General features: G+C 43.1%; 1 protein-coding gene across 2 annotated transcripts in view; it reads left to right on the forward strand.

Annotated features, from left to right (window-relative positions):
• The window catches only part of CASP8AP2 (caspase 8 associated protein 2), a 104,157-nt gene that overhangs the window by 66,691 nt on the left and 19,276 nt on the right, over positions 1-18,190 (forward strand). For both annotated transcript variants that reach the window (XM_053710547.1, XM_053710548.1), the window contains exon 8: positions 14,165-16,766. In XM_053710547.1, coding sequence (XP_053566522.1) covers positions 14,165-16,766 — 2,602 coding nt within the window. The remainder of the gene's footprint in view (positions 1-14,164; positions 16,767-18,190) is intronic.

Raw genomic sequence — 18,190 nt, forward strand, 5'->3', positions numbered from 1 at the left:
CAATTAGCTAGATTAGCGGCGAAAAATTCAGGGTTTGCTATCGTGGCGCGCAGAGCGCTTTGGCTAAAGTCTTGGTCAGCGGATGTGTCATCCAAGACAAAATTGCTTAACATCCCTTTCAAGGGTAAAACTCTCTTTGGACCAGAATTGAAAGAGATTATTTCAGACATCTCTGAGGGAAAGGGCCACGCCCTTCCACAAGATAGGCCTTTCAAGGCCAAAAATAAGTCTAATTTTCGTTCCTTTCGCAATTTCAGGAACGGACCGGCCTCTAATTCTGCATCCTCTAAGCAAGAGGGTAATGCCTCACAACCCAAACCAGCCTGGAAACCGATGCAAGGCTGGAACAAGGGTAAGCAGGCCAAGAAGCCTGCCGCTGCTAACAAAACAGCATGAATGAGTGGCCCCCGTTCCGGGACCGGATCTAGTGGGGGGCAGACTCTCTCTCTTTGCTCAGGCTTGGGCAAGAGATGTTCAGGATCCCTGTGCGCTAGAAATAGTTTCTCAGGGTTATCTCCTGGAATTCAGGGAACTACCCCCAAGGGGAAGGTTCCACATGTCTCACTTATCCTCAAACCAAATAAAGAGACAGGCGTTCTTACATTGTGTAGAAGACCTGTTAAAGATGGGAGTGATACACCCAGTTCGAATAAAGGAACAAGGAATGGGATTTTATTCCAATCTGTTCGTAGTTCCCAAAAAAGAGGGAACTTTCAGACCAATTTTGGATTTGAAGATCCTAAACAAATTTCTCAGGGTACCATCGTTCAAGATGGAAACCATTCAAACGATTCTACCCACTATCCAGGAAAGTCAATTTATGACTACCGTGGATCTAAAGGATGCGTACCTACATATTCCTATCCACAAAGAACATCATCAGTTCCTAAGGTTCGCTTTTCTGGACAAGCATTACCAGTTTGTGGCCCTCCCATTTGGGTTAGCCACTGCTCCAAGGATTTTCACAAAGGTACTAGGGTCCCTTCTAGCGGTTCTAAGACCGAGGGGCATTGCAGTAGTACCTTACTTGGACGACATTCTAATACAAGCGTCGTCCCTGTCAAAAGCAAAGGCTCATACAGACATCGTTCTGGCCTTTCTCAGATCACACGGATGGAAGGTGAACATAGAAAAAAGTTCTCTGTCTCCGTCGACAAGAGTTCCCTTCTTGGGAACAATAATAGATTCCTTAGAAATGAGGATTTTTCTGACAGAGGTCAGAAAGTCAAAACTTCTAAGCACTTGTCAAGTTCTTCATTCTGTTCCTCGTCCTTTCATAGCGCAGTGCATGGAAGTAGTAGGGTTGATGGTTGCAGCAATGGACATAGTTCCTTTTGCACGAATTCATCTAAGACCATTACAACTGTGCATGCTCAAACAGTGGAATGGGGACTATACAGACTTGTCTCCAATGATTCAAGTAGATCTGAAGACCAGAGATTCACTCCGTTGGTGGCTGACCCTGGACCATCTGTCCCAGGGAATGAGCTTCCGCAGACCAGAGTGGGTCATTGTCACGACCGACGCCAGTCTAGTGGGCTGGGGCGCGGTCTGGGAATCGCTGAAAGCTCAGGGTCTATGGTCTCGGGAAGAGTCTCTTCTCCCGATAAACATTCTGGAACTGAGAGCGATATTCAATGCTCTCAGGGCTTGGCCTCAACTAGCAAAGGCCAGATTAATAAGGTTCCAATCAGACAACATGACGACCGTTGCGTATATCAATCATCAGGGGGGAACAAGGAGTTCCCTGGCGATGAAAGAAGTGACCAAAATAATTCAATGGGCGGAGGATCACTCCTGCCACCTGTCTGCGATCCACATCCCAGGTGTGGAAAACTGGGAGGCGGATTTTCTGAGTCGTCAGACATTCCATCCGGGGGAGTGGGAACTCCATCCGGAGATCTTTGCCCAAATAACTCAATTATGGGGCATTCCAGACATGTATCTGATGGCGTCTCGTCAGAACTTCAAGGTTCCTTGCTACGGGTCCAGATCCAGGGATCCCAAGGCGACTCTAGTAGATGCACTAGTAGCACCTTGGACCTTCAACCTAGCTTATGTATTTCCACCGTTTCCTCTCATTCCCAGGCTGGTAGCCAGGATCAATCAGGAGAGGGCCTCAGTGATCTTGATAGCTCCTGCGTGGCCACGCAGGACTTGGTATGCAGACCTGGTGAATATGTCATCGGTTCCACCATGGAAGCTACCTTTGAGACAGGACCTTCTTGTTCAGGGTCCATTCGAACATCCAAATCTGGTCTCCCTCCAGCTGATGGCTTGGAGATTGAACGCTTGATTCTATCGAAGCGTGGGTTTTCAGATTCTGTGATAGATACTCTGGTTCAGGCCAGAAAACCGGTAACTAGAAAGATTTACCATAAAATATGAAAAAGATATATCTGTTGGTGTGAATCCAAAGGATTCCCATGGAATAAGATAAAAATTCCTAAGATTCTCTCCTTTCTACAAGAAGATTTGGAGAAAGTATTATCTGCAAGTTCTCTAAAGGGACAGATCTCTGCTTTATCTATTTTACTACACAAAAGACTGTCAGCTGTGCCAGATGTTCAAGCATTTGTTCAGGCTCTGGTTAGGATCAAGCCTGTTTGCAGACCTTTGACTCCTCCCTGGAGTCTAAATCTAGTTCTTTCAGTTCTTCAAGGGGTTCCGTTTGAACCTTTTCATTCCATAGATATTAAGTTACTATCTTGGAAAGTTTTGTTTTTGGTTGCAATTTTTTCTGCTAGAAGAGTTTCAGAGTTATCTGCTCTGCAGTGGTGGTTTTGCGTACTAAGCCTGGTTTTTCTTCCTAAGGTTGTTTCTAACAAAAATATTAACCAGGAGATAGTTGTACCTTCTTTGTGTCCGAATCCAGTTTCAAAGAAGGAACGTTTGTTACACAATTTGGACGTAGTCCGTGCTCTAAAATTCTATTTAGAGGCTACAAAAGATTTCAGACAAACATCTTCCTTGTTTGTTGTTTATTCTGGTAAAAGGAGAGGTCAAAAAGCGACTTCTACCTCTTTCCTTTTGGCTTAAAAGCATCATCCGATTGGCTTATGAGACTGCCGGACGGCAGCCTCCTGAAAGAATCACAGCTCACTCCGCTAGGGCTGTGGCTTCCACATGGGCCTTCAAGAACGAGGCTTCTGTTGACCAGATATGTAAGGCAGCGACTTGGTCTTCACTGCACACTTTTGCCAAATTTTACAAATTTGTTACTTTTGCTTCTTCGGAGGCTATTTTTGGGAGAAAGGTTTTGCAAGCTGTGGTGCCTTCCGTTTAGGTAACCTGATTTGCTCCCTCCCTTCATCCGTGTCCTAAAGCTTTGGTATTGGTTCCCACAAGTAAGGATGACGCCGTGGACCGGACACACCAATGTTGGAGAAAACAGAATTTATGCTTACCTGATAAATTACTTTCTCCAACGGTGTGTCCGGTCCACGGCCCGCCCTGGTTTTTTAATCAGGTCTGATGAATTATTTTCTCTAACTACAGTCACCACGGTACCATATGGTTTCTCCTATATATATTTCCTCCTGTCCGTCGGTCGAATGACTGGGGTGGGCGGAGCCTAGGAGGGACTATATGGCCAGCTTTGCTGGGACTCTTTGCCATTTCCTGTTGGGGAAGAGATATCCCACAAGTAAGGATGACGCCGTGGACCGGACACACCGTTGGAGAAAGTAATTTATCAGGTAAGCATAAATTCTGTTTTCCAATAGACGCCACCACACGAGACTTATGGCAGACGGTCCCTAAGGTGGAGGGAGCAGTTTCTACTTTAGCTAAACGTTCCACTATCCCGGTGGAGGATAGTTGTGCTTTTTCGGATCCAATGGATAAAAAATTAGGTTACCTTAAGAAAATGTTTGTTCAACAAGGTTTTATCTTACAGCCCCTTGCATGCATTGCGCCTGTCACTGCTGCTGCGGCATTCTGGTTTGAGCCTCTGGAAGAGGCCATTCGCACAGCTCCATTGGATGAGATTATGGCCAAGCTTAAAGCACTTAAGCTAGCTAATGCATTTGTTTCTTATGCCGTTGTACATTTAACCAAACTAACGGCTAAGAACTCCGGATTCGCCATCCAGGCGCGCAGAGCGCTATGGCTTAAATCCTGGTCAGCTGACGTGACTTCTAAATCTAAATTGCTTAATATTCCTTTCAAAGGGTAGACCTTATTCGGGCCCGGCTTGAAAGAAATTATTGCTGACATTACTGGAGGTAAGGGTCATACTCTTCCTCAGGACAGGGCCAAATCAAAGGCCAAACAGTCTAATTTCTCCTGTTAAGTGTAGTCAGTCCACGGGTCATCCATTACTTATGGGATTATATCTCCTCCCTAACAGGAAGTGCAAGAGGATCACCCAAGCAGAGCTGCTATATAGCTCCTCCCCTCTACGTCATTCCCAGTCATTCTCTTGCACCTAACTAATAGATAGGACGTGTGAGAGGACTGTGGTTATTAAAATTAGTTTTTATATCTTCAATCAAAAGTTTGTTATTTTAAACAGTACCGGAGTGTGTTGTTTTTTCTCAGGCAGCATTAGAAGAAGAATCTACCTGAGTTTGTGTATGATCTTAGCGGTCGTAACTAAGATCCATTTGCTGTTCTCTGCCATTCTGAGGAGTGAGGTAACTTCAGAACAGGGGACAGCGGGCAGGGTTCACCTGCAAGGAGGTATGTTGCAGTATATTATTTTCTAAGGAATGGAATTGACTGAGAAAATACTGCTAATACCGATGTAATGTAAGTGCAGCCTTAAATGCAGTAGTAGCGACTGGTATCAGGCTGATATGTATGTATGTTTACACTGAGGTATTTCTGGGGAATGGAACTTCACTAAGAAAATAATGTATACATTTAACTTATATTTGAGCCCCCACTGCAGTGAAAGCGACTAGCAGCAGGCTTATTAGTATCATTTCATAATTTTATTTTTAAAACGTTTACTGGCATGTTAATCTTTTTTCTCTGAGGTACTTGGTGATAAAAAAATTTGGGCATTTTTCAACATGGCTGTCGTTTATTTATGAATAAAATCGGTTTACTGAGCTTCCCCACTGTTATAATATGAGTGGGAGGGGCCTATTTTGGCGCTTTATTGCGCAGTATTAATTCAGTCACAGTCTTCCTATTCCTTCCTCCATGATCCAGGACGTCTCTACAGAGCCCAGGGGTCTCCAAAACTAGTTTTGAGGGAGGTAATCACTCACAGCAGACCTGTGAGACTGTGCTTTTGACTGTGATAAAACGTTTATATTCTGTTATCCGTTTTTTGGGTATTAAAGGGTTAATCATCCATTTGCTGGTGGGTGCAATCCTTTGCTAACTTAATGCATTTACTGTGAAAATTTGGTTGCTATAACAAATTTGGTTCATTGTGATTTCAACTGTGACAGTTTATTTGTGCTTCTTAAAGGCACAGTAACGTTTTTTATATTGCTTGTAAATTTATTTCAAAAGTATTTTCCAAGCTTGCTAGTTTCATTGCTAGTTTGTTAAACATGTCTGACACAGAGGAAACTCTTTGTGCAATATGTTTAAAGGCCAATGTGGAGCCCAATAGAAATTTGTGTACTAATTGCATTGATGCTACTTTAAATAAAAGTGTACATGTAAAGAAAATTTCACCAGACAACGAGGGGGAAGTTATGCCGACTAACTCTCCTCACGTGTCAGTACCTTCGTCTCCCGCTCAGGAGGTGCGTGATATTGTGGCGCCAAGTATATCAGGGCGGCCCATACAATCACTTTGCAAGACATGGCTAATGTTATGACTGAAGTATTATCTAAATTGCCAGAATTTAGGGGTAAACGCGACCACTCTGGGGTGAGAACAGAGTGCGCTGATAATATTAGAGCCATGTCTGATACTGCGTCACAATTTGCAGAACATGAGGACGGAGAGCTTCATTCTGTGGGTGACGGATCTGATCCAAGTAAAATGGACTCAGACATTTCAAATTTTAAATTTAAGCTTGAGAACCTCCGTGTATTGCTAGGGGAGGTATTAGCGGCTCTGAATGATTGTAACACGGTTGCAATTCCAGAGAAAATGTGTAGGCTGGATAAATATTTTGCGGTACCGACGTGTACTGACGTTTTTCCTATTCCTAAAAGGCTTACAGAAATTATTAACAAGGAGTGGGATAGACCTGGTGTGCCCTTTTCTCCCCCTCCTATTTTTAGAAAAATGTTTCCAATAGACGCCACCACACGGGACTTATGGCAGACGGTCCCTAAGGTGGAGGGAGCAGTTTCTACTCTGGCTAAGCGCACCACTATCCCGGTGGAGGATAGCTGTGCTTTTTCAGATCCAATGGATAAAAAGTTAGAGGGTTACCTTAAGAAAATGTTTGTTCAACAAGGTTTTATATTACAACCCCTTGCATGCATTGCGCCTGTCACGGCTGCGGCGGCATTCTTGTTTGAGTCTCTGGAAGAGACCATTAACTCAGTTACATTGGATGAGATTACAGACAAGCTTAGAGTGCTTAAGCTAGCTAATTCATTTATTTCCGATGCCGTAGTACACTTAACTAAACTTACGGCTAAGAATTCCGGATTCGCCATTCAAGCGCGCAGAGCGCTGTGGCTTAAATCCTGGTCAGCCGATGTGACTTCTAAATCTAAATTGCTTAACATACCTTTCAAAGGGCAGACATTATTCGGGCCCGGTTTGAAAGAAATTATCGCTGACATTACTGGAGGTAAGGGCCATGCCCTGCCTCAAGACAGAGCCAAACCAAGGGCTAGACAGTCTAATTTTCGTGCCTTTCGTAACTTCAAGGCAGGAGCAGCATCAACTTCCTCAGCTCCAAAACAGGAAGGAACTGTTGCTCGCTACAGACAGGGCTGGAAACCTAACCAGTCCTGGAACAAGGGCAAGCAGGCCAGAAAACCTGCTGCTGCCCCTAAGACAGCATGAAGTGAGGGCCCCCGATCCGGAAACGGATCTAGTGGGGGGCAGACTTTCTCTCTTCGCCCAGGCTTGGGCAAGAGATGTCCAGGATCCCTGGGCGTTAGAGATCATATCTCAGGGATATCTTCTGGACTTCAAAGCTTCTCCTCCAAAAGGGAGATTTCATCTTTCAAGGTTGTCAGCAAACCAGATAAAGAGAGAAGCGTTTCTACGCTGTGTACAAGACCTTTTACTAATGGGAGTGATCCATCCAGTTCCGCGGTCGGAACACGGACAAGGGTTTTACTCAAATCTGTTTGTGGTTCCCAAAAAAGAGGGAACCTTCAGACCAATTTTGGACTTAAAGATCCTAAACAAATTCCTAAGAGTTCCATCGTTCAAAATGGAAACTATTCGGACAAACTTACCTATGATCCAAAGGGGTCAATACATGACCACAGTGGATTTAAAGGATGCCTACCTTCACATACAGATTCACAAGGATCATTATCGGTACCTAAGGTTTGCCTTCCTAAACAGGCATTACCAGTTTGTAGCTCTTCCCTTCGGGTTAGCCACGGCTCCAAGAATCTTTACAAAGGTTCTGGGCTCTCTTCTGGCGGTACTAAGACCGCGAGGAATTTCGGTAGCTCCGTACCTAGACGACATTCTGATACAAGCGTCAAGTTTCCAGACTGCCAAGTCTCATACAGAGTTGGTTCTGGCATTTCTAAGGTCACATGGGTGGAAGGTGAACGTAGAAAAGAGTTCTCTATTGCCACTCACAAGAGTTCCCTTCTTGGGGACTCTTATAGATTCTGTAGAAATGAAAATTTACCTGACAGAAGACAGGTTAACAAAACTTCTAAATGCTTGCCGTGTCCTTCATTCCATTCAATACCCGTCAGTGGCTCAATGCATGGAGGTAATCGGCTTAATGGTAGCGGCAATGGACATAGTACCTTTTGCACGCCTGCATCTCAGACCACTACAATTGTGCATGCTAAGTCAGTGGAATGGGGATTACTCAGATTTGTCCCCTATGCTGAATCTGGATCAAGAGACCAGAGATTCTCTTCTATGGTGGCTTTATCGGCCACATCTGTCCAGGGGGATGCCCTTCAGCAGGCCAGATTGGACAATTGTAACAACAGACGCCAGCCTACTAGGTTGGGGCGCTGTCTGGAATTCCCTGAAGGCTCAGGGATCATGGACTCAGGAGGAGAGTCTCCTTCCAATAAACATTCTGGAATTAAGAGCAGTTCTCAATGCTCTTCTGGCTTGGCCTCAGCTAGCAACTCTGAGGTTCATCAGGTTCCAGTCGGACAACATCACGACTGTGGCTTACATCAACCATCAGGGAGGGACAAGCAGTTCCCTAGCGATGATGGAAGTCTCAAAGATAATTCGCTGGGCAGAGTCTCACTCTTGCCACCTGTCAGCGATCCACATCCCAGGCGTGGAGAACTGGGAGGCGGATTTCCTAAGTCGCCAGACTTTTCATCCGGGGGAGTGGGAACTTCACCCGGAGGTATTTGCACAACTGCTTCAGCGTTGGGGCAAACCAGATCTGGATCTCATGGCGTCTCGCCAGAACGCCAAGCTTCCTTGTTACGGATCAAGGTCCAGGGACCCGGGAGCGGTTCTGATAGATGCTCTGACAGCACCTTGGGTCTTCAACATGGCTTATGTGTTTCCACCCTTCCCGATACTTCCTTGCCAGGATCAAACAGGAGAGAGCATCGGTGATTCTAATAGCGCCTGCGTGGCCACGCAGGACCTGGTATGCAGATCTAGTGGACATGTCGTCCTGTCCACCATGGTCTCTGCCTCTGAGACAGGACCTTCTGGTTCAGGGTCCTTTCAAACATCCAAATCTAATTTCTCTGAGGCTGACTGCATGGAGATTGAACGCTTGATTCTATCAAAGCGTGGATTCTCGGAGTCAGTGATTGATACCTTAATACAGGCTAGGAAACCTGTTACCAGGAAAATATACCATAAAATATGGCGTAAATACTTACATTGGTGCGAATCCAAGAGTTACTCATGGAGTAAGGTTAGGATTCCTAGGATATTGTCTTTTCTACAAGAAGGCTTAGAAAAGGGTTTATCTGCTAGTTCGTTAAAGGGACAGATCTCAGCTCTGTCCATTCTTTTACACAAGCGTCTGTCAGAAGTTCCAGACGTTCAGGCTTTTTGTCAGGCTTTGGCCAGGATTAAGCCTGTGTTTAAAACTGTTGCTCCGCCATGGAGCTTAAACTTAGTTCTTAACGTTTTACAGGGTGTTCCGTTTGAACCCCTTCATTCCATTGATATCAAGCTGTTATCTTGGAAAGTTCTGTTCCTAATGGCTATTTCCTCGGCTCGAAGAGTCTCTGAGTTATCAGCCTTACATTGTGATTCTCCTTATCTGATTTTTCATTCAGACAAGGTAGTTCTGCGTACTAAACCTGGGTTCTTACCTAAGGTAGTCACTAACACGAATATCAATCAAGAGATTGTTGTTCCTTCATTGTGCCCTAATCCTTCCTCAAAGAAGGAACGACGTCTGCACAATCTGGACGTCGTCCGTGCCCTGAAATTCTATTTACAGGCAACTAAAGATTTTCGACAAACTTCTTCCCTGTTTGTCGTTTATTCTGGACAGAGGAGAGGTCAAAAGGCTTCGGCTACCTCTCTCTCCTTCTGGCTTCGTAGCATAATACGTTTAGCCTATGAGACTGCTGGACAGCAGCCCCCTGAAAGAATTACAGCTCATTCTACCAGAGCTGTGGCTTCCACTTGGGCCTTTAAAAATGAGGCCTCTGTTGAACAGATTTGCAAGGCTGCAACTTGGTCTTCACTTCACACCTTTTCAAAATTTTACAAATTTGACACTTTTGCTTCTTCGGAGGCTGTTTTTGGGAGAAAGGTTCTTCAGGCAGTGGTTCCTTCCGTGTAAAGGTCCTGCCAGTCCCTCCCGTCATCCGTGTACTTTTAGCTTTGGTATTGGTATCCCATAAGTAATGGATGACCCGTGGACTGACTACACTTAGCAGGAGAAAACATAATTTATGCTTACCTGATAAATTCCTTTCTCCTGTAGTGTAGTCAGTCCACGGCCCGCCCTGTTTTTACGGCAGGTCTAAATTTTAAATTAAACTCCAGTCACCACTGCACCCTATAGTTTCTCCTTTCTCGTTTGGTTTCGGTCGAATGACTGGGTATGACGTAGAGGGGAGGAGCTATATAGAAGCTCTGCTTGGGTGATCCTCTTGCACTTCCTGTTAGGGAGGAGATATAATCCCATAAGTAATGGATGACCCGTGGACTGACTACACTACAGGAGAAAGGAATTTATCAGGTAAGCATAAATTATGTTTTTCGTGCCTTTCGTAACTTCAAGGCAGGAGCAGCATCAACTTCCTCCGCTCAAAGACAGGAAGGACCTGTTGCTCGTTAGACAGGGCTGGAAAGCTAACCAGCCCTGGAACAAGGGCAAGCAGGCCAGAAAGCCTACTTCTGCCCCTAAGACAGCATGAAGAGAGGGCCCCCGATCCGGAAACGGATCTAGTGGGGGGCAGACTATCTCTCTTCGCCCAGGCTTGGGCAAGAGATGTCCAGGATCCCTGGGCGTTGGAGATCATATCTCAGGGATATCTTCTGGACTTCAAAGCTTCTCCTCCACAAGGGAGATTTCATCTTTCAAGGTTATCAGCAAACTAAATAAAGAAAGAGGCATTTCTACGCTGTGTGCAAGACCTCTTAGTAATGGGGGTGATCCACCCAGTTCCGCGGACGGAACAAGGGCAAGGGTTTTACTCAAATCTGTTCGTGGTTCCCAAGAAAGAGGGAACCTTCAGACCAATCTTGGACCTAAAAATCTTAAACAGATTCCTAAGAGTTCCATCATTCAAAATGGAAACTATTCGAACCATCCTACCCATGATCCAAGAGGGTCAATACATGACCACAGTAGACTTAAAGGATGCCTACCTACATATACCGTTTCACAAAGATCATTATCGGTACCTAAGATTTGCCTTTCTAAACAGGCATTACCAGTTTGTAGCTCTTCCCTTCGGGTTAGCTACGGCCCCGAGAATTTTTACAAAGGTTCTGGGCTCACTCCTAGCGGTGCTAAGACCGCGAGGCATAGCGGTGGCGCCGTACCTAGACGACATTCTTATACAAGCGTCAAGTTTTCAAATTGCCAAGTCTCATACAGAGATAGTTCTGGAATTTCTGAGGTCGCATGGGTGGAAGGTGAACGTGGAAAAGAGTTCTCTATCACCACTCACAAGAGTCTCCTTCCTTGGGACTCTGATAGATTCTGTAGAAATGAAAATTTACCTGACGGAGGCCAGGTTATCAAAACTCTTAAATACTTGCCGTGTCCTTCATTTCATTCCACGCCCGTCAGTAGCTCAGTGCATGGAAGTAATCGGCTTAATGGTAGCGGCAATGGACATAGTACCATTTGCGCGCCTGCATCTCAGACCCCTGCAATTATGCATGCTAAATCTGGATCAAGAGACCAGAGATTCTCTTCTCTGGTGGCTTTCTCGGGTCCATCTGTCCAAGGGGATGACCTTTCGCAGGCCAGATTGGACAATTGTAACAACAGATGCCAGCCTTCTAGGTTGGGGCGCAGTCTGGAACTCCCTGAAGACTCAGGGATTATGGACTCAGGAGGAGAAACTCCTCCCAATAAATATTCTTGAGTTGAGAGCAATATTCAATGCTCTTCTAGCTTGGCCTCAGTTAGCAACACTGAGGTTCATCAGATTTCAGTCGGACAACATCACGACTGTGGCTTACATCAACCATCAAGGGGGAACCAGGAGTTCCCTAGTGATGTTGGAAGTCTCAAAGATAATTCGCTGGGCAGAGTCTTACTCTTGCCACCTGTCAGCGATCTACATCCCAGGCGTGGAGTACTGGGAGGCGAATTTTCTAAGTCGCCAGATTTTTCATCCGGGGGAGTGGGAACTTCATCCGGAGGTCTTCGCTCAACTGATTCATTGTTGGGGCAAACCAGATCTGGATCTCATGGCGTCTCGCCAGAACGCCAAGCTTCCTTGTTACGGATCCAGGTCCAGGGACCCGGGAGCGGCGCTGATAGATGCTCTGACAGCCCCTTGGGTCTTCAACATGGCTTATGTGTTTCGACCATTTCCGATGCTACCTCGACTGATTGCCAAGATCAAACAGGAGAGAGCATCTGTGATTCTGATAGCGCCTGCGTGGCCATGCAGGACCTGGTATGCAGACCTAGTGGACATGTTGTCCTGTCCACCATGGTCTCTACCTCTGAGGAAGGACCTTCTAATACAAGGTCCTTTCAAACATCCAAATCTAATTTCTCTGAGGCTGACTGCATGGAGATTGAACGCTTGATCCTATCAAAGCGTGGCTTCTCAGAGTCAGTTATTGATACCTTAATACAGGCACGGAAGCCTGTTACCAGAAAAATTTACCATAATATATGGCGTAAATATTTATATTGGTGCGAATCCAAGGGTTACTCATGGAGTAAGGTTAGGATTCCTAGGATATTGTCCTTTCTACAAGAGGGTTTAGAAAAGGGCTTATCTGCTAGTTCGTTAAAGGGACAGATTTCTGCTCTGTCTATTCTCTTACACAAACGTCTGGCAGAAGTTCCAGACGTCCAGGCTTTTTGTCAGGCTTTGGCTAGGATTAAGCCTGTGTTTAAAACTGTTGCTCCTCCGTGGAGCTTAAACTTGGTTCTTAAAGTTCTTCAGGGTGTTCCGTTTGAACCCCTTCATTCCATTGATATTAAGCTTTTATCTTGGAAAGTTCTGTTTTTGATGGCTATTTCCTCGGCTCGAAGAGTCTCTGAGTTATCGGCCTTACATTGTGATTCTCCTTATCTGATTTTCCATTCAGACAAGGTAGTTCTGCGTACTAAACCTGGGTTTTTACCTAAGGTAGTTTCTAACAGGAATATCAATCAGGAGATTGTTGTTCCATCATGTCCTAATTCTTCTTCAAAGAAGGAACGACTTTTGCATAATCTGGACGTAGTCCGTGCCCTGAAGTTCTATTTACAGGCAACTAAAGATTTTCGTCAAACTTCTTCCCTGTTTGTCGTGTACTCTGGTCAGAAGAGAGGTCAAAAAGCTTTGGCAACCTCTCTCTCCTTCTGGCTTCGTAGCATAATACGTTTAGCCTATGAGACTGCTGGACAGCAGCCCCCTGAAAGAATTACAGCTCATTCCACTAGAGCTGTGGCTTCCACCTGGGCCTTTAAGAATGAGGCCTGTGTTGAACAGATTTGCAAGGCTGCAACTTGGTCTTCGCTTCACACTTTTTCAAAATTTTACAAATTTGACACTTTTGCTTCTTCGGAGGCTGTTTTTGGGAGAAAGGTTCTACAGGCAGTGGTTCCTTCCGTTTAAGTTCCTGCCTTGTCCCTCCCATCATCCGTGTACTTTGGCTTTGGTATTGGTATCCCATAAGTAATGGATGACCCGTGGACTGAATACACTTTACAAGAGAAAACATAATTTATGCTTACCTGATAAATTTATTTCTCTTGTGGTGTATTCAGTCCACGGCCCGCCCTGTCTTTTTAAGGCAGATCTAAATTTTAATTAAAACTCCAGTCACCACTGCACCCTATGGTTTCTCCTTTCTTGTCTTGTTTCGGTCGAATGACTGGATATGACATGTGAGGGGAGGAGCTATATAGCAGCTCTGCTTGGGTGATCCTCTTGCAACTTCCTGTTGGGAAGGGAATATATCCCATAAGTAATGGATGACCCGTGGACTGAATACACCACAAGAGAAATAAATTTATCAGGTAAGCATAAATGATGTTTTTTCACACACACACACATACTATTAATACTCAGAAATAACAGTCTGCTCTACTACAATATTATTATTATTTAAAAAAGGATACCTGTGAATTTCTTGATATTTGTTAGAATTTCCAGTAGCAATAGGGTGTAGGCACATTTAGTTTGTTGAAAAACAAAAGCAGAAAACTTAATGTAAACCATCAGGTTGATTTGTAGAAAACCTAATGTACTGATAATTGTGCAATTGTCATGACCTTAAAATGGGTAGAGCTCATCTGGCTTAGAAAGCTTATTTAGCTAACCTGTCAATACTATTGTAATGTGTTTTTCAAGCTTTTTAAATTTTAATTTTTAGTTCCTATAATCATATTTCAGTATCAGAGAGCAATTGCCATGTTTAAAGTTTATAACTTGAATGTGTCTATATAAATATATACTTTTTCTTTAGAGATTTCATCGAACAACAGTACAGACAGTTGCTGTGTATCGGTATCAGAAGAGTTAAATAAGGAAAATTGTCATCCCGAAGCAAAGACCGAATTAAACTCTAAAAAGGATTCTTGTCCACAGTTGGCTATATATGAAGTGGAAGAAGGGGAAATTGTAAGTGATAATGAGGAAGACACAGAACCTTCAGAACCACCTAATTTGATTAAAAATACTGCACAACAATATGCTGTAGAACAAGAAAAACGCTACACGAGTCCAAGAAAACAGAAAAAACAAATTGGATCTTTGGTGAAACCAAAAAGGGCAATTTCACCACCAAGACAAGGTGCTTCAAAGTGTAAGAAAATAAAAAACGACAAAGCATTAAAATTAACAAATCTCAGTTCTAAAAAGCCCAACACTGACTCATGCCTTGAAGGCATTTTGAATATTGTACAACCATCCACAATACAGGACATTTTTCAGATGTTAAGGGTCATTAGAAAGCATATAAGGAAAAAATATATGAAATTTAAAATACAGTTTTCTGTCCGTCAATTTCACACAGTAATCGAAAAGGCAAATTTATACTTTTTAACACTGGTTAAGACTATTGATTGGTCGCAAGTGTGTTCCTCATCAGATAGTTTGCAAAAAAATCTTTGCAAGTGCATAGACTCAAAATTAAAGTGGCTGAAAAAAAATGCAATTGTAGATCGAATTTTTGAACAACGCTTGATAGACATGAAAAAGAAGCTGTGGAAATTTGTGGAGGACCAACTTGACTCACTGTTCGATAAACTTAAAACAATGCTTACAAAACTGTGTAATAAAGCTAAATCTGAGTGCAACATAGATGAAACCAATCTAAAAAAAAATGCTGCTGTACATATTGGAAAATCATCTCGTGTCAAAAGCTGCAAAAAGAGCAGATCTATATCTAAATTCTCCACTCCTAAATCATGTGTGAAAACAGCAAAGCCTGTTATGCCATGTGAAACGCATGTTTCTAGTGATAAAATTCATATTGTTAAAAAGCTCAGCTGTTTAAAGGAAGGTGGAAATGAATCCGCAGCAAATGGGAATGACTCGTTGAAGAACATTGAAGTTGGTATGAACACAAGCCCAGAGTCTGAAATTTCTGGCAAGATTGGTTCTGAAAGTCTGAAATGCCATACAGATTCTTCAAGCTTGTCTTTTAATTTGGTGAATGATGATCATATGGGTGAAATATTTAAAAGCTTGCTTCATATTTCAGATCCTTTAGATAAAATCAAGCCACTAGAAGAAAATCTGTGGATTTGCAAAACTCCTGAAAAACCAAACCCCAGTAAAAAATGTGAGGGTGGTAATTTCTTAACGGAGGATACTACTCCGATTAAAGAGTCAGAGCAGAGGTCGTCTTTATGGCTTCTTTCACCTGAGAACTCGGGTTCATTTTCCAGACTTGACACCTTACCCAATCCTGATGTTCTTGATGAAAGTTGCATGCTAGAGATCCCTACCTGTACTTCTTACAGCAAGAGCAACATCTTAAGCTCAGAAGAAAACACACGGTCCTATTCTTCAATTCTGGTGGAAGATCTTGCGGTGTCTCTCACTGTGCCATCTCCTTTAAAATCTGATTCTCATCTGAGTTTTCTACGACCAGACGCTGAATATATTTTAGAAGAAGTTGTTGTTACATGTAATAGTGAAGATGCTATCATTGAGGGAGAGGATGCCACAGAGCAGGATATTCATTTAACTTTGGACTCCGACAACTCGAGCAGCTGCTCACTGATGGACCCAAATGAGACTTCAAGTTTTCAGTACCACCCGAGTGAACCCATGCAAGCCGTTATAATGGAGAAATCCAATGATCATTTCATTGTGAAGATAAGACGTGCAGTGTCTACAGCCTCTCCTACCTCAGAATTCTCAATAAGTGAAGATATTGCTGTTGATGATGGACACAAAGTACAAACAGATACATCTAATAAAGTTGCTCAGGATGGTAGCAACCTCACGCATGGTGAAAATGAAACTGTTTCTTTCAATGAACCACAAACTGAGGATTTGTCCAAAACTACTGACTCCAAAATATGTAAGCAGCCTTTGCAAAGTATAACATCTGACACCACTGATGGCTTGCTTAAATTGCCTGAACCTTTTTGTGACATTGCACCTCCTGAAACAATATCTGACACTAAAGCAGACCTTTCTTGCCAAAAAGAGACAGCTCAATGTGGTGAAAACATGGCAAAGCCTACAGAAACCATAGAGGACACTCACTTGAAAGGCAAAGACCAATCTCATTTGAGCATCACTGTAGTGGACAGAGAAAAAAGTGTAAAAAAAAATACCAAAAAGAGGAGTAAAACATTCAAACATGAGCCCTTGGCAAAGCGGACAAGAACTGAATGTCTTTTGCTTAATGAAAAAACTAAAAGAAGGTCAAGAAGATCGAATAAGCAAACTCACAAGAGTCTGCTTTTAGCTACAGAAAGGTCTTGTAAAAAGCACAAAAGATCTGCCAGTGAAGGAGGGGTTCCTGTTTGTGTATCCTCCAACTCACCTAACAGCTTGTCAGCAAAGAATATCATAAAAAAGAAAGGGGAAGTGGTAGAGTCCTGGACAAGGTAATTTTTTTTTATTTATTCTTGGGTTTACATAGTATATAGCCATTGGCGAGTAGAAATTGAACTGTGGCGTGTAGATATCTTAGTCAGATTGCAAAGTAGGGGAATATGCTTAAAACATTCATTTAAAGGCATATTGTGGGGAATTAAGCAATGTTCTGTACCCGTATAACAGTTAATTTTTAGCAGATAATGTATTTAGGCAAGCCAAGCAGCTGATAAGTTGTTGTTTTTTTGTATTCAAAGTAACTGCAGGGTCACTTTATTCTTCTACCCCTACTGCCACTACCTCTTGATTACATAGCTTTTCTATAGCAAAAATTGCAGTGTTGACAAGATTAGTATAGGTGGCAGTTTCCACACACCACATGACATTTAGGGGCCCATTTATCAAGCTCTGGATGGAGCTTAAGGGCCCGAGTTTCTGGCGAGCCTGCAGGCGGACAGACACCGCCACAATTTAACCCGATAAAGTATGATCGGGTTGATTGACACCCCCCCTGCTGGCGGCCGATTGGATGCAAATCTGCAGGGGGCGGTGTTGAACCAGCAGCTCACAAGAGCTACTGGTGCAATGCTGAATACGGAAAGCGTATTTCTCTCCGCATTCAGCGAGGTCTGTCGGACCTGATCCGCACTGTCGGATCAGGTCCGACACACCTTTGTTAAATAGGCCCCTTAGTCGCCCACGTTTTAACCCCATATTAAAACTGTCATACGCAGTTAAACACTCATTACACATTTGTATTAAGAATAAAACACTTTGTATATAGTTATAAACTTAATAATAAAAACTTATTCTCTTACTTAAAAAGAGCTGTTTCTTCTTCAGATGCCATCAAGCTGTGGCTGGAATAGAAAGGCACAGTCAGGGATAGACACACACACTCCACACACTCTCTCACTCACTCTCTTCTTGACTACAAATAGAGGCCTGTTCTATTTTTAAGCAGTTATATTGTACAGACTCGCATGAGGGTTCTACCTTTTAATATAAAAACAGCATGCTTTACTCATCCCAGTATTACGTCAAGGAACATAACTTATATGCATTGGAACATTTTTAAGAACATGTTTAAAGAACTGGAATTCATGTAGTGATATCAAAATCAAAGGCAACAGGTTAATCTAAAACGTCTGATTTATTTGTAGTGTTTGATAATGAATGTACCAAGGATAAGATTCCATTTGATCCCTATAATTGTTACATTGTATACCATGCCTTTGTTTATAGTGCTAGTGGAATCTGTTGTTGCTCTACAAATAACTGATGATAAAGATGAGCCTAAAGACTGAGCATCACATTTCCTTTTAGGTTAATAATGCACACTAGTTTTTCAAAATCTTAGAGACATTAACCTTAATTCAGTTCTTAATGAAATCTTAAATGATATGTTCTAAAAACAAACAATACCCATATACAA

This window comes from Bombina bombina, chromosome 4 (genome assembly GCF_027579735.1).
Source record: "Bombina bombina isolate aBomBom1 chromosome 4, aBomBom1.pri, whole genome shotgun sequence".
Taxonomy (NCBI): domain Eukaryota; kingdom Metazoa; phylum Chordata; class Amphibia; order Anura; family Bombinatoridae; genus Bombina; species Bombina bombina.